The sequence below is a fragment of the Macrosteles quadrilineatus genome, unplaced genomic scaffold (assembly GCF_028750875.1).
Source record: "Macrosteles quadrilineatus isolate MER2022 unplaced genomic scaffold, UCM_ALF_1.0 Scaffold_9__3_contigs__length_116548681, whole genome shotgun sequence".
Lineage (NCBI taxonomy): Eukaryota > Metazoa > Arthropoda > Insecta > Hemiptera > Cicadellidae > Macrosteles > Macrosteles quadrilineatus.
In genome coordinates this window covers 15,803,862-15,821,247 of record NW_026542602.1, presented here as the reverse complement: position 1 = coordinate 15,821,247, position 17,386 = coordinate 15,803,862, and the positions used below count along the sequence as shown (strand labels likewise).

General features: G+C 30.9%; 1 protein-coding gene across 1 annotated transcript; it reads right to left on the bottom strand.

The window, feature by feature from the left end:
* Nucleotides 1-376: 376 nt before the first annotated feature.
* On the bottom strand, nucleotides 377-9,413 carry LOC129002584 (legumain-like). Its single transcript, XM_054430504.1, has 12 exons — nucleotides 9,376-9,413; nucleotides 8,575-8,704; nucleotides 8,095-8,192; nucleotides 6,741-6,831; nucleotides 6,334-6,416; nucleotides 5,901-6,039; nucleotides 4,364-4,433; nucleotides 3,302-3,420; nucleotides 2,582-2,770; nucleotides 2,146-2,259; nucleotides 1,347-1,505; nucleotides 377-578 (listed from the first exon to the last, which is right to left on the bottom strand). Coding segments are annotated over exons 1-12 (1,326 nt in total). The 5' UTR covers nucleotides 9,378-9,413; the 3' UTR covers nucleotides 377-446.
* Between the last annotated feature and the right edge of the window lie 7,973 nt (nucleotides 9,414-17,386).

Genomic DNA, 17,386 nt, shown 5'->3' with positions numbered 1-17,386 from the left:
AATAATTAGTTTTCAGAAATATTTTAATTGTAAGCAATTTAAATTTGGGTTGGCTTGAATACTACGAGGGATTTTTCCGTTTCGTACATTCTCAAGTGCATGTAAAATTTCATAAATTTTATTTTAAAAAAACTCGTGTTATTTGAAAGAGCTCAACTTTTTTCCCTTTTTTCCAAGCGAAAATAGTAAGAGTGCAAGAGAACAAACACTCAAGCAACAGCAAGACAGTAACAGTACGCGGTAACAGCAAGAGAATAATAAGTGACCTTTTCAATCGTATCATGTGAAAATTAGTCTGTAAACTCAATTTTTATTTAATATTGGAGTTTATAATAGACCCTGGATGTATTAAAAAGGTAAGAAGTGTTAAAACATGTAAACAACAAACGGTTTTATTTATACAACCTATAACATTCTCTAAGTACACTAAAAGATTTTTATTTTGATTAGTTGATGCCCAACATTGATTTGTGCTGCTCAGTGCATACTTCGGATATCACTTTGATGACATCATCAGGGGAGGTCTTTTCTACGCAAAGGTTGGCGAACTTGTATAGATGGGCCAATGCGTAAGTGTTCTGAAACAAGATTACGGTACTCAGAATTTATTTAAAAGTCACTATTTACATCAAATAATTTCAAATTTTGCGAATCACAATAAATTATAATATGTACAAAATAGTACTCAATACTCGAACAATAAACTAAGTATAAACAGACTGATTCTGATAACAAAAAAAACTATACCCAGAATACGTTTGTGCTAATCTATCATTAATTCATTAGCTTTTTGTAGTAGATCTGCTAAATAGAATAAAATCAAGTAATATATTAATTTAGATCATTTATTCTTTTAAACCCTAAACTTCACCGATAAAACTGTATAAAAAAAATCTTTCTTAAAAAAACTAAGTGTTGCTATTTGATAATTCCAATATTCCCTGTGGAGAACTGATTATGGAGCCTAGGAAAAGCTAGTCTATGTGTGCATTGTGAATTAATTGTTTCTCAAGTATAAATAATTAATACGGGAAACTAATAACTAATACTAATTAATTAGAACTAATAATTAATTAGTAGACATGTTACTCAAGTAGACTGAAACAATTCATTAGATACTCAAACAGTTAAGTAAATGTGTTGATATTTAGGTATATCTATGGTTTGGGTTCGATTCATTTTAACATATAAATCCAGTACGCTTGTAAAATCAAAACCAGTCTTCTCCAGACAACATTTATTATCTTCTAATTGTATGAGGTTGATACGTTTACTTTACGAATACCTGGACATTGACTTTTACTACATTTCTTACTAAGATGTGTACCACAATAGATTTCAATTACCTTGGTAATGTCGATACAGTTGCTCCTGAAGTGGTCCACTACAGTTTTGTAGCAAGGCATCATCTCCAAATTCAGAGGGTGGCGAATCTCTTCAATTGCATCAGCTCTATTCAGTTTTTCCATCATTTGAGAGAACAAATTATCCACAGATTTTCTTCCCTAAAATAAAGGTTTACTGTACATCAGGGTGCTTTTGTTGTTGTTTTATTGAAAATTACATTCGCAAATTATATTAACATCATATTTCCTTGTTAGCCATAGCGTTTTTGTTTTAAACCTTATTATAAATGTTACATTAATGGTTTTCAGAGGGCAATTGAAGGGGTTTTCTATTAATCATGTTAAGTATTATATACTATTGTCTTTCGTAAACAGTAATAATGGAAACTCCAACAAATGATTTGCAAAAAGTTTATTGGCACTTCCATGTATTTTGTAGCTTACATATTTTATTTTAAGTCAATGAATTAATTTTGAGCTAACCTGTTATAAAATAGATATATAAAGGCACAAGGGCATGAAGAAGTAAACTTACAATATAAGTTAAGCAATGATGACTTTTGACTTTTGTAATGACAATAGGGGTTCGTCTAAGATCATTTTTCAGGGTTTCATAGGTAGACTATTGTAGTTTGAATATTCGAATGATTACAAAATATACGAGTATTTAAATTATTAGTCCTTAGTAAATAACTTAAAATTTTTAAACTTATAAAACATAGAGAGGTTTCCCTGGTTTGATTTTTTCATTCATTGTACTTATGACAAATGATTAATGTATTAAAAAGTTTTCAATTACCTTTATCAAATTATCCCTTTTAAGGCTGAGTGTTTTTACTTTTTCCACGTCATTGGTCAACTCAATTTTCCTCTCCAATGTACGAAGGGCAACATCTCGGCTAGAAACAGCGTCCTGAAAAATATTTTATCTTAATTTAGTATTTTATAGTCAAAAAAATAAACGAATCTTGGCATATCCTACTTAAATTTAAACATCTTTGCCACCAAGACAGATTTTCAAATATATAATAGGTTATATACCTTATACAGTCTTCAGTCTTAAAAATTAGCATAATTCAGTCGTCCAAATTCAGTCTAATTTAAGACTGAAGACGGACTAAGGTATGGAGCTTTTCTCACGTCCACCAATTTCATTCTGAAACATTTGCCTATCACCAATTACAAAATGTATTATGATACATCTATATCTATATTTATAATTGAAATTTAATCACCTTAAATGGTCCCGACATGATGTTTGTGTCGACGAAGGACTTGTTGCTCATACCCATGTAATCAATGACCTTGTTCTTGTCCAAGGCCTTTTGGCCGTACATGCTGGGGTGACTCTCTTGCACTCGTTTTACCACATTTTTGTACTGTTTCAGAAGGGTTTCAGAGGTCATGTTCTTCTGATGTTCCTCCTGAAATTGTACAATTAAAATAACTTTATTCATATTACAACAACATCTTGGCCACGTGAAATTTACTAAAATATTCGGCAAGGGTCAATTAATGCATTGCATTTATTAACAAAATATAGATTTTTCGCTAGAAAAAATTATTAATATACTATCGTTTGGATACAATTTCGAGATGGTTTGTCTCGAGCACTAATCAAAAACACAATATTCAGTGGAAATGCACCTGATTTTAATTGCAGTTTAAATAAATTACCTACTGTAATATAGTATAATTAATAAAATATTATAGATTGAACTGTGTCATGACATTTCTGAAAATAATTTAGTAGTTTGGATTAAAATCGTAAATTGAATTCGAAAAAAATGCTACTATAAACAAATGAATAAGATATTTTAAATCATTAAATTATTTTGTATGGTTTTGTTGAAATAATATGAAACTTTTAACGACATCGTAAAATCTCAATGTGTTGAGACATATCAGTCAGTTCTTTTTATTTCGGCTGTTTCTTTTGTAGATATTTGACTCACAGAGTCGATATCCTCCATCCAGGAGATGCTGTACTCGTCGCCGAGGTAAGCCCCTATAGTGGCGTCGTAGTAACATGCGTACGAGCTCTCCTCCGGGTTGGCCGCTGTTGTGGCAAAAACTGAAAAATATATTTGACATGATAAAAAATGTATTTACAATTCTTCAAACTAAATTTCCACATGTGTACCCAGTCTAATACAAAAAGTACAAGTAAAGGAGAACTAAAAAGTAGAATACCAAGGCAAAGGACTATTAGTCCTTGTTACATATAATAATTAGTGGACTATATTTATTATAAATAATACTCTTTGACTTCCTTAAATGAGAATTCAAATGTTTTTGTTATACATATGTTTTTCCTGTTGTTTATTAAATGTTCTGTAAATAAGTTTGACTAATATAGTATATCATAAAATCTTCTTCAAGCATAGTATTATTTTAATTTAATTCTATTTAACGTGTAACAATATTATTTACAACAGTCCTTACGAGATAACTGTGTCAAAACTAGCACTAATTCGGGTGTGTTGCAGCTATCCATATTTGAAGAACACTACAAATAAGGTTTACAAATTAAGCTCCAGTTGAACTGTAGTTTTCTCCTCTGATGGATTTCTGCAACACGTCTAAAATGACTGCTTTTCTTTTTGACATTTCATCTCCAGAAGACATATGTGAAATAATTTACTTTGAATTGCATCAAAGTAAACTGGGAAAATGAACCTTTTTTATGTATTTATTTGTATCTCACAGTAATGTATTAACAAAGCTTAATGACTGCTCTTCAGGAGTATACGATGTTTTATACTTCAACCAACAAGTAATAACCAAAGAATAAATACACCGTCTCGACAATATACTTTGTTTCCAAGAACAATAACACAAGTTTGTTTTAGCAGTGACACACAATGTAGTATCTTGTAAGCTAACAATGCATGTTGGATCAACTGACAGGAAGTTGGTTATCAAAAACAAGTGGTTTGACATGTTGTGAAACACAACTTGTGAAATATGTAAGCTGTAATCAGTTTGTCTTATCTACATGTCTGTCAATCACTCACTGTTGATGTTGGGTGGGAGTATCTTGTCGAACATGGAGCCCGACTCGCACGCTTCCATGTAGAACACTAGCTGCAAATATTAATGCAATCTAATAAAATGTGTACAGTATACTGTTGGCATGTCCAAAATATTCAAACATACAAACTTAATTAAGGTTGTGGTTTAAAAACTTTCATATCCATAATTTTTTACAATCTCCCATATACCATAGTATATGGAGAAAGTATTGTTTTTACGAGTTTCAGTTGTTAGTGGATTATCAGTTTTGGGCCCCCTCAGCCCAAAAAAGTGGGTTTTTTAAATTTTCATTTTTGATGCTGATTCCCCCATAAAATAACAGAAAATTGGATTTTCTCGAAATGGCCCGAACGATTTTGATAACAAATTTAGTATGTTATATTCCTTTCAATTCTAAACAAATTGGTGGAAAATCCATTTCCGTAAAAATTACGGTTGAAAGGTTATTGTAACTTATGTTATTTCCCGTAAGAAAACCATAAAGTAACAAAAATCGGATTTTAGGAAAAAATCGATTTTGATTAAAATTAGTATATGTATGGTCTTTTAAATTTTGAACAAAATGGTACAACTCCCGTTTTCGTAAAAATTACTGTTTAAAAGTAATTGTAAATTATGTTATTTTTAAAATAAAAAAAACATAAAATAACAAAAATCTGATTTTAGGAATAAAGCCGGTTTTGAATCAATTCAATGTGTTATGGTCCTTCTAAAAAAATTGTGCAACAACCCATAGCTGAAACAATTATGGTTCAAAAGTTGTTCAAGCTTTTGAGGTGTTCCCTATAAAATATCATAGTTACTCTCACAGCTCACCCATGATAAAGGTTGCTGACAAGCTAATGGTAGATAGCATGTGTCAGATTGCTGATATCGTTAATTATTTAATTATTGTTTTTTTGTTTTTGTTGTAAGGTAACATATGAGACAATTTTCTTGTTAAGGTAGGTTAAGTATTTAATGGAATAAATTATTCAAGCTATTGTATTACGTACAAATTAATAAATATATTTATAGCGGGACCCACAAAAAAGACCGGATTGTCCGTGGATAAATGTATATCTCCAAAGTAAAGTAGATTTTGGAATCTCATATATATCACCATTTCTCTACATCGTAACCATACAACTACAACTAATTCCATTTAACTAATCTGCAGAAAATAAAATCCTGTAATGAACTACTCTATGAATCATTTGACCTATTATTCTCTGACGTTTCCTTTAGATTCTTAGTACTAGTATGCCTACAGACAACGCGTATTTATTTACTCTTTCGGTATATGGTACTTTTTTATTGTCCCACCTTCACATCCTAGGACGGTAGTTTCTAGCCCGGAACTGTTTTAAATATTACTTCAGGCTAGTCCTAGAGGGTTGTGGCATTATTATATGAATAAAATTCATAAATAAACCTGGGCCCTCAGGCTCCAAAGACCCGAGCTCTACCACTAGACCAGCTCGCTCGCCGACATAGGAGCGTTATATCTCCTGGTTCAGAAAGTCAAAGGTAGCTTACCTTCTTGTACATTTTCTTCTTGTGCATTGTCTTCAGTGCCTTGATAAGCTCACTGGCGTACATTACGTCATTGGGAAACCCTATGATCCCAGTGGCACCATGGTCGACGAAGTTGATGAAAACGTGGTCATTAGGCCCGCTGTAAACAGTGACAAGTCAATACCTGTCTTAGAGCCTTAAAGCATTTTACAAATGATCGGTGCAAATGGTACAAAATATAATTTATGAAATTATGATATTTCGTTTAAGAATTAATTTATATAAATATTGTGATTTGTGGTGTTTTACCCGTTGTTTAATGAAAGTGAATTTTACAACGATTAGACATTGCTTCAAAACAAAAGTAGAAGTTAATATATCAGTAATTAAGAAAAAGTCAAAGTTAAATTACCTTCGCATTACTTAAATAGGATAATGATTCAATTTACGTTACCTTTTTAAGACCTTTCCTGACCCTTTCCCGATCATTGCCGACTTGTTACCAGTCAACACATTGACAAAGTTTTGCGGAGTTACCTGTTTTGAACAATGAATTATTCAGTAATAGTTGACATATATAAATTTTTAACCTTAATGTTAAAATTTAAAACTTATAAATTACTGTTAATTTAAAAATAGATGAGTTTTGTAAAGTTTGCCTTTTTTTGCATAGACAAAATGTCTATGATTTTAGTGACTAATAATTTTAAAAACGATTGACTTAATTAAAATAATAGGCTATTCTAAATTCTTGTTGAGTAAAAAAATTATGCAAAATCCTTATTTGTATTCTCAATACTCTATTATCTTAACAACTTAGTACGTTATTGTTACACTTATAAATATTTAAAACCAACTTACATCATCACCAGTGTAGTCCTTCGGAACTTTTTTAGGTCCGTAAACATTAGGACCGTTGGGTTTGTTGATGATTACGCCCTTTTTGGGGTTCCTGTGAATATAGACAAAGAACGAAAATCAAGCAAATGTCATATTTCAAAAGAGTTGGCTAATTGGTACAGAACAGTAAAGAATAAAACTTAAAGACAGGAGTAAATTGAATGGAGTTGACTAATGTCATCGACAAATATCTGTCTATGCACACTTATACCTGGGAGATATACGATTCTGTTAGCTCTCTATTATTTCGTATCTGTACCTTCGTTATCTTGAACTGGTCCAAATAATTTTCTCTGCACTCTATTCAAACACAATAATAAGATTATTCGGATTCCTTGGTCCCAAGATTCTTAACATTGCATTACTACTGGGACTGGGGTAAGTTATGGTAGGTTATATGTTGATTTTTGTTTCTTCTGAAAGCCATTTGGACTTAAACAGTTGTTTAGAACCAATATTGAATACCAACTTCCGTACCGGGTACATTTTTATTACTAACCAACATTATGACATATCGATAGACAGACGTTTGAACAGAAAGAGAACTATCAACACGTAAACCACTTATCAATCAGGTTTTACAAATTACAAGACTAATATTATTAATTTGTATTTTTAATTTTTTTTATGAAACAGACCCCAGGTTTCCTGAAAAATATTTACCTACCACGAGTTATAACTTCCACAGCATGAACCTATAGTTACACAGATTACATTTATGATGAAACTCGATTATACGTGTTTAGGATATTAAAATCAATAGAGACATCGTAAAATATGTAATACGGCACTAATTTGTAAACAACTTGTAACTTAAACACTTTAGTGAAAGTTTTGATAAAGCTGTTCGGCCTAAACGAAATAACATTGAAACAAACTTGAAAAACCTAAATGTACAAATGTGCCAGTTTATATTCATGAATATCAGGTTAAGTGTAAGAAAGGGCCACGTGGCCCTAACTTTGCCTGAAAAACTAAAAGATTTTTATTTCGTTTTATGTAAAAAAAATTGCGTCATCTGCTTGTCTTTTAAAAACTAAAGCGAAACCCCAAACTAAAATTCAGTCTTTGACATTCCCTTCTTGCCATAACCATGTTTCTTTCAACACAAAAAATCATGAAAATGCGTTTTGTTTGATTCAGAATCTTAAAATAAAAAAAAAACAATCTATATTACTAAAACACGTTCATAAGCTCCACACCACTATGGTAAACAAAACATACGTTAATACATAAAAAACCAAAGTAATAAAATTCTAACTTAATTCCAAACAATACGAGATTTAAATGTAATTTATATAGTTGTTATACTTACTCGGCATTGTGGGCAATGTCGTCATACATCATAACAATGATGTTCGAGTCAGGAATTCCGTGACGGTGGAAAATCTGATACGCATGGCAAACGTCCGCCTACACAGAACACGTCACTAGTGAATGAGGCGTAATTTACATCACGAGTGAAATTCTACCCTTGAAACCTTGATGTAGGTCGTCTCTAAGGTAAATTGTCCTTGGGTTTCTCTAGTTCGTTGGATTAATTAAAGACGATTACATGTTAATTAATAAGATGTTAAACTGTGAGAAAATATTTAAAAAAAACTTGGGTTTTAAATAAAGATGGAGACCTAACTTACATTCTGTGAATTTACAATGGTTCAGTTAAAACTAAGATGTCACACAGTATAACAATAAGTAAAAAATAATTATTAAGTTGATCTTTAAACAAATGAATTCACAATGAAATGGTGAAAGGATGTAAAAAAGTTAACATAAAAAACATTCATAATCTTACCTGATGTCGGTAGTTATCAAAAGTATTGGAACCAGCAACCAAAACTGCCCAAATTTGGCCTTTGGCCTCTTCAGTAGGGGCAGCCAGGGTTGCCACCACAAACCATAGAGAAACAACCAGTTGTGCAAACCTTAAATTCAAATTAAGTGTTAACACAAGTTTAATAACCATTTGATTTAAAAAATCAAATTTCATAATACCTGGTACACCGGTTGAGATAAAAATGTTCATATTTGGCATGAGAATGTGGATTCACGATAGTTTTTCAGGTATCACACAGAGTTTTGGGAAGAAATTTAAATAATTAATTGTTAACTGTATTCTATAGTTATAAATAGCATTTTGAGTCTCAAACTTACAAAACTAAGTTAATGCTATGCAAACATGAATTTAACTTTTCTTTGTATTTTTCAACTTAAAACTTATATGTTTGGAAAATGCACGTTTACACTTAGATACTGTAAAGGTTTATGTGTATTTTAGGTCCCATTAAACATGTTTACATATTTGATTAAGGTAAAGTTCTACACTACACATTTTAATATGATAAACACCATGATTCCCATAAATTAAATTGAGATTTTATCCTCGTGTTAATGGCTGTTTCAGTTTCACATTAATTCCATAGTTCACATTGGACATTATTTTGTAATACCATGAGCAATAACCATCGCCAAACAGATTTTTAAATCAGATAATTTTAAGACGATTAGTTAAACCAACAAACGACTGCTCGTGATGCTGTGCTATAAATTTGCACTGTATTTTTATTATTAACTTAATTATTACAAAAATACTTACATTGTATGGATGTCAACGCTGTGAAATCTCACGGAGATTAATACCTTTTTATAGGATAATGATAAGATAATTTTAAAGAGCTTTCAAAAAGTAGTTGACAAGATAAAACAATGCTTACACTACTTAAAAACGTAGAATTTCCGACTAAAACACTTGTTTTCAATCTATTTCTTTAATGCACTTATCATACAGAGATAATAGTTGATAACAGTTCTTGTAGTGTTTTGTCCGTCCCAAAGATGGTAAAACACAAAGTAGTTTGGGAATACCTTGCATATTCAACTATAATTATAACTAGAACTGTCATGCCTATGCTTAAGGTTAAGCTATAGTCAGTTTACGGCTAAAATAAACGTCAAATTGGTTTAAACTACTTACAGAGTGCGCTGGTGTGAATGATTTCTGTCTTGTACGAAAACTTAAACTTTTTAACGAAGCCAATTACAGGCAGTTTATTGTCAACTATTGACGTAATAAACAGAAAATCAACTGTATCAATATTTTATGTTCCGCTCAACAATTTTCATTATTTATAATTGTTTCTCAACTGGTCTATATTGATAAGATGTTTTCTTTAGTAACCAAATGTCAACGGGGTTTTCAGTATGCAAAAGTAATGTACACAGTTCTAAATTGGTTTTATACTGCTCAAACTATGGAATACATACTACGGAATTTACTATACACAGAAAATTAAGACACTCGAAGTCCCTAAACTACTGTTTTATGTTTCTTAATATTCTATGATCAGTAAAATTAACATTAGCTGTGCTTATTTGTATTTTATTCTTTCAATTCATTGCCTTATTAAAATCAGATGTGATTATTTGTTTGTATTAGGTAATGTATTCTGTTTTGCTTATTTCAGCTTTACTTAACCAATCAATAGTTTTATTATTACTTATTAAGTCAAACGGGGTGAAGCCATCGAAGTATATAACAACACTTCGATGGGTGAAGCCCTTAGGTAACAGCTAGTTGTTCATAACTTCAAAATTAAATTTCAAAAATAAAATATCAACAACGGTTTTTTTGTTCTTTAATCTTGCAAAAATGTATTTGATTAAAAACTGGTACTCGGTAATCGGCCGTTATAAATGATTTTACGATGTGTTATAGCTGTTCATCCGATGGTTTGTATAATTATTTGTAATTGTTTGTAAAGGTTCACAACACATACAGATCAGTAGTATTTTGACCTTATAAATATAATAGTAAGCCCAGTATGATGTTTTTGTGTTTATATTTACTAAAGACACGTTGCAGTTCAAAATAAAAATCCTTTTAGTATCTGCAGTTTAAATTTTAAAAATAAATTTTAAATTGTATTTTACTTGTATCACATTAGGTTATAGAGTATAAAACATGTTTCCTCTCCCCAAAAAAATAGAATCAAAAGTAGAAACCAATGCTATTCTAACTCATATAAATAATGAGAGAATATAAGTTTTCTATACACTATGTTTATAACCCTAAAGTAAATTTATATCTGAATGGCTCGACAACGCAACGTTTTACGTATCTGGGAGTGAAGCCCATTTGCTTAAAAGCCTCTTGTTTTTGAGAGTTTTCGAGCCAAACCATAACTTAGGTTTTGAAATAGAATTCACATTTAAATTATTATACAGAAGCAAATGTTTGAACATTTCATCAGACTATTATCCTCTTTAAGCTGTCTCAATACATTTTCGGGTTATTTGTACTATATGGTATGGTTTGCTTTTTATTATTTCATTATTGTTTGTACCAAATAACACTATTCGTGAACCGTTGATTTTTCTTAAGTGTCAAAACGGAATAGTAAAACATAATTCATAAAGTCTTTACTAAAACGTTTATTCGACACTAGCACCCAAACGTCGAAAAAACTAAAAACAGTAACATAACAGAACACAGTACACATGGCGAAATGCCGTTTTACAGTTATTCCACACAAACATTATGAGGTAAATTTGTCTTGTTGGAAATTACTTCAACTAAAATATGCGTTGTATTTCGAGATGAGAAAGAACAGTTATGTATCACACGACGTGTTAACTATGCAAATATGCTACGAAAGCAACATATCATGTCTACTTCCCGACCCCAGATGCTTCATCATCCCTACAAGAACACTTTGTAAGCAAAGCTCTAGGATGTAAATGAAAAATGAAAATAGCATATTCAACCACTAAGGCTTAAAGTGACTCTTTTAAACAAGAGCTGAAGTTGATGACTGAGTTGGTGCAAAAAAAGGAGAAAATATACTTTTTGCCCTTAACACAGTGCTCGAAATCGATTTTCTGTGGTTTATCAAGCTTGAAAATGTTGACGTACGATGAACAATATGACACGATGAAAACACAGGGAAATTTACGAACGATACAACAATTTTTTTAATCGTAAAACTCTTTCTGTCAAATATGTGGAAAAAAAGTTATAAAAATGTTAATTTTATGTTTTCACCTCTAGCTACATCGTTTTGCCCCAGTGAGAAAAACGGCTCTTTCCCCCAAGAAAAGAATGTACTAAAGTCATTAGATTTTTGCATTATTGTAATATAAAATATTTCTTTCACTAAAGTCGGTGTTTCGCTACCGATGTTGGTAGTTTAAGCCACACAAGAGACAAACGCGCACTATTATTTCAAGAGATGTAAAGAAACTATGCTGTAAATCATTCACATACCAACAGTGTACGTAATTCTCTTGCGACATTGTACGTCAATTCCTCCGAAAACATTGTTGCTACACAATCCATATTACGGATACGTGATCCGACTAGATTTGCTTCTGAAAACAACCTGATGGAAAAGCTTCACTTGTTTTCATAAGATTTTCCTCTTCAATAATGTTACGTTGAGAACCAGTGAGCAAAATAAAGAAATGCGCACCTTAACTCGAATCCATTTAAGTATAATATTTAAAATGGATTGAGTTCTTTGAATGTTTGTGAATAAAACATACAGTACAAACATTCTTTAGAGAATAAAAAAACTCGGATGACATATTATTGATCAAGAAAGTGTGTATTAAAAATCAAATAAACTCATGAAATAAAATCAGTCTTAAAAATTGTATTGTTTTCTCTTTGTTTCAACAACGATCACAAATAACCAATATCAAATACAAGTCATACTTTTTATCGTTACTATTTTACCTTTAAATGATTGCAACGAGACAGAATTGCACTTGAAAAGATTTGTGCACGAATTTGATGTATTACAACTTATAAAAGAAACTAGGCTAAATAGCTCACAAAGACAGTTTTTTGTGTCATTCCATTCTACCATTGACTACTAGATACTGAAGAATCAAAAGTCCAAGATTCTACTAGCCTTGCAAGGCTGAGAGGAGAAATATCCAAGGTGTAAGGAGAATTGTCTACAAATGAACTGGAGTCATTCGTAATTCATTCAGTTATTTACACTAACCAAAACCACCGAACATAAAGTTAAAAAAAAAAAAACAACTTCTCACCTGGGTATAAAAGGTAGGCTTAACCTTGTGTTAAATCATCCTGTATTTGGCTGGATCCTGGATCCGAAATCAAAATGTATCATATAAGTCACAAATCAATCCATCATAGCAAAATATATTATAATTAACTGTTGTGTTTTGGTTAAATGTCATTTATGCTGCTTTATGCACGGCTATATGCACATTATAACATGTCAATATGCACAATCAGTTTTTTTATTGGAATCCCAAATCATGCTTTTAGCGAAGTGTTAAACTTCAGCAGTCCAGATGAGGGATGACAATACAATTAGTTAGGGAGAGGTTTTGGATTTTTCCTGGACCTTGTAGCACCAGCTGTTGGTTTTGTCGGGTTTGCATTTGGACTGGAACTAATTTATTCTCATCCAGTGGTATCTCATAGTTTATAGTCTTATTTTATTTAAATTTTAACAATCCGTTGTTATTATTTTATCTTGAGCTAATAATCGAATTACAGCTACACGAATTTTACGAATTTTGATTCTTCTGCACGTTCGCATTTTGAATCGTGTACAAAACAAGGTTTCTTCTAAACACTTAAATGCTTTAAAAGAAATAGATATTACTATAGTCATCATAGCGATAGCGTAGCGTACATAGGTATAAAACTACTGTCTTTTTTATAAAGCACAGTGCACAGAAGCTAAAACACCAGTTAGTTTACTTTCGCCATATTTTAAAATGCTTGCCCAACAATTTAGCGTCTTAATAAATTTTTATTCTGCGTCTGATTCATAACATGATCTACAAGGTGTACATAAAACCGTTTTACGACTTTGGAATGTGATTCTTCATAGAAATTAAATAACAATTGCGCATAAAGGGATGTACGAAAATGCATATTTACCAACATATTCGCCATTTTGTTAAACATGTTTATATTTTAATTGTTCGAACCAATATTAATGAAACTCGGTAAGGGTAAAGTAAAGAGACCATTACATAAAAAATTAAGTTGGTCCAATTTAAAATTTCCAAATGGAGGCCATTGTAATTTTTGAAATTAATGCTACCAACTAATTTTAGAGATTCGACCAATTATTTAGATGAATCCTTTTGATATTGTATTTTTTCCTTTTTCCATTGTTCTTTTCTTTAGGTTTTAAACTAAGAATTTGCAATTTTTTTGGTAAAAGGAAAAATATTTATAATTATTATAACAAAAATAATATTATTATTCAAAACCTTTCTATTTGCATTGCGAATGGTTGAAAAATCTTTCTACAAAAACAGTACCCCGAGGAGTACAAATCTTGTGAAGAAAAACTGTTTATAAGGTTTGATAAGATATATGCGGTTAAGTTTTTAGATTCAGGAAAACCCAACAATTCTAATCAAAATACCTGAGACAGAACTTTAGGGAAGGTATTTTAATTAGTTTCTGGCAAGGACAGTCCTGTAGTTTCTAGATTTTACGCCATAGGCGAAAGAAATTTCAGTGAATTTAGATTACATTAATTATGTAGAATAACTTAAATGTGTTTCTATGTAACAATGGTTTACTACTAAAAAGCAACAAATCTACAAAACATACTCTTTATTTACGTTTATTCTGCTATTTCATCTGTAAGATTCTTGATTATACTTTACTCGTATATTATATTATTATAGGAAAAACTAAGGCATCGAACTGAGATTAATAAATAAATGATTCAAATTACGTATTTTATTAGTTTAATGTTAATTTACAACTGAGAGGCTTTTCGTATATGTTTTTGATTTTATTTATGTTTTGAGATAAATTAATGACAATCGTTCAGATTCGTCTAACATACTTAAGAAATGTTTTTCATCAATTTTTGTTATTGGTTTCCAAAATAGCTGCAGGTTTTCAACAGGCATATTTCTTATTTTTTGACAATGATATGAAATGCAAAATAATATACTCTACTGGTTTTGTAATTCCAGGTGTTAAAAATTAAATTTTTTACCCATTTTTCTTAGCCAAAATTGGTAAGGAAACAAAAACGTAGATTTTTTGTATCTGAAGGAAAAGAGAATAGCTATCAAACGACCGAAATGTAATAACGTCACTTTTTACCACCTCTACTTATAAGCTCTTTTTACAGCGGGATGACAAAAGGATGTCCGCTTGGAGAAAAGAAAAGTGATAAACTGTGTCCAAGGAGAATACAGTCCAGCTGACAACATCTAAGTGGATTGTAAAGGTTTTTATCGCAACGCCACAGGTCACCTTAATGCTGCTTGGGAGTGGACGATCTTGCACAGAAACTATGGAGAAGGGTGAAACCTAAATATTACTAGGATCGCTTTCATAGCAGTAAAAGCCAGTTGAGTGGAGTGATCATGTTTCAGAGTTCTTTATAAAGCAATAAAAAAATTTTATAGATATAATACAAAATACAACTATTTCCACAATTTTACTTATCAGTTTCGCTCGGAACTATCACATCTATAAGACGTTTTATAAGTGAAGTTTTAAAGACAATCAATCTTACATGTAGGTTCAATTATTTCGTAGTAAATAACAGTTTTGTTCACATAGTTAAAAACAACTAACAATTTAACAGTCAACATTATGAATTAAACGTGGAAGTACAAACACCCAACCTTAATAAGAAATGCACTCATTTTAATGATCTGACAACAGTAGAACGTTGTCTTCATTGATACCTTCATTGCTTATTGCTGGGGCGTTATAATAATGTGTTTGTTACCTTGTGAAACTCTTTGCTCAGAATTCTTTATTCAAAGTAGGCTTGAAGGTAACAATGCATGTGTACTAATCAGGACGAGGTGAAACATTAAAGTGGTTTTGGTGGAACTTTTTTATAAGCATTTAAAATAATCATTTTAATAGGCAAAGATCGATAAGGAAATAGTGTTTGGATTTCTTCTGAAACATTCCCTTTTAATTACGTTAAGTAATAATTGCTATGGTTTAATTTCTGTCAATGACAAACAGACACGTAAAGAAGTTTCATAAAAAAGTTTAAGATGTCACAGCATTTCATCGTAAATATTCAGTAGGTTTTTTCAGTGGGAGTATACTTATTATACACACAATCACTTAAAATAACTTTCTATTCAACATAGTAAATAAGGATTGTCCTTTCTACATAAGCAAGCTTTGTTAAAAAAGTTATTCACATAAAAACCAAATGTATAATCAACAATAGCATTGTACTATTGTCCGATTATAGTAATAATTTTCTAAATGGGTACTTATAACTTTATAACATTAAAAGTATGCCTACATATCTCATGCCTTGCCAAAACGTAGTATATTGTGTTCTGGTTTAATTTGCGAATGCGGAAGATTAAATTATGCAACATTTGCGTATGATTTATCCGCTGTCGAGTGTATCGTCCCGACTTCAATAATGTTATCGCTCGTCGTATGTCACTGTCACATTTGCCTTCTCGACGTGTCTTCGCATGCTATTTATTACGTTAGGAGGAGAAAATATTGACAATATGGCGAATAGAAATTCCAATGGAGGATAAAACATGGTTCAACTTTAATTTCTTTCAATTCCCCGAAGGAAAGTGTGCACTTTCCGATATTGGTGTATATGTGAAGCCTTTATTGTCATGTTTGTTCCAGTCATTGGGTAGGGATTACCAAAAGGTATTAAGAACTTTTTTTCAATTGAAATGATATACTACTTCTTTCACATATCATGAATTAACATATACATCAGACAATTTTCCCAGATTTTGAATATTTGATTATATTTGATTTGAATAATAATTATCAAAAGACTTACTAGTGTTTGATTGGTACGTGATGTATTTTTTTACTCAAAAACTCTATGACGCTGAACTCGATCGAGGTAACGACAAAAATAACAAGCAAAAATTACAAACAAATAATTTTGACAGCAGATACTGTTACTTCATCTAAAAGGGAGATCATATATAATTTAAATTTATTTGAATGAAAGTAGGAATTACCTTTTATAAAGTTTGTAATTTAACATTACAATGACATTCTTTAATCTCATCTTAATGTAATCCATACCGAATATCGATATTGTTATTGAACTATAACCCATACAGCGAATGGAGATAGTATATTTAAAGAAATAAATTTCGAATTATGTACTATCAAATAAACGTATTTCCAAATAGTTATGCGTTGAATTGAATTTAAAAAAAAAAAAAAAAACTTATTCCGCCCATTAAAATTCATACGTAATCTAATCATCAGCTCCAAAACTGTTTGTTCAAAAGTAGAGAACATATAATACTGATTGGATCAGAGAAAATTCATTAGCCTAAATTTTATATCGTAAATATATTTTAAAACTTCTATGCTATTAATCTGTTACACAGTTTTGTAGCGTCAAAGCAACCTACGGTTAACAATACCTAATGGCACGAAATCGCAAAATGAAGGAAACATACTGAATGTAGAGGTAAAACTCACGAATATTTTTACAAATCCTACTAGAGTATTTTCAATATTTAAAACTTTGATTTACGCCTTTGTAGACATATAATTTAACAAGAAATCTGCTCAATTTGGTCGGTTGAATTAATAAATCACCGAGTTTCAAGTCTTACGC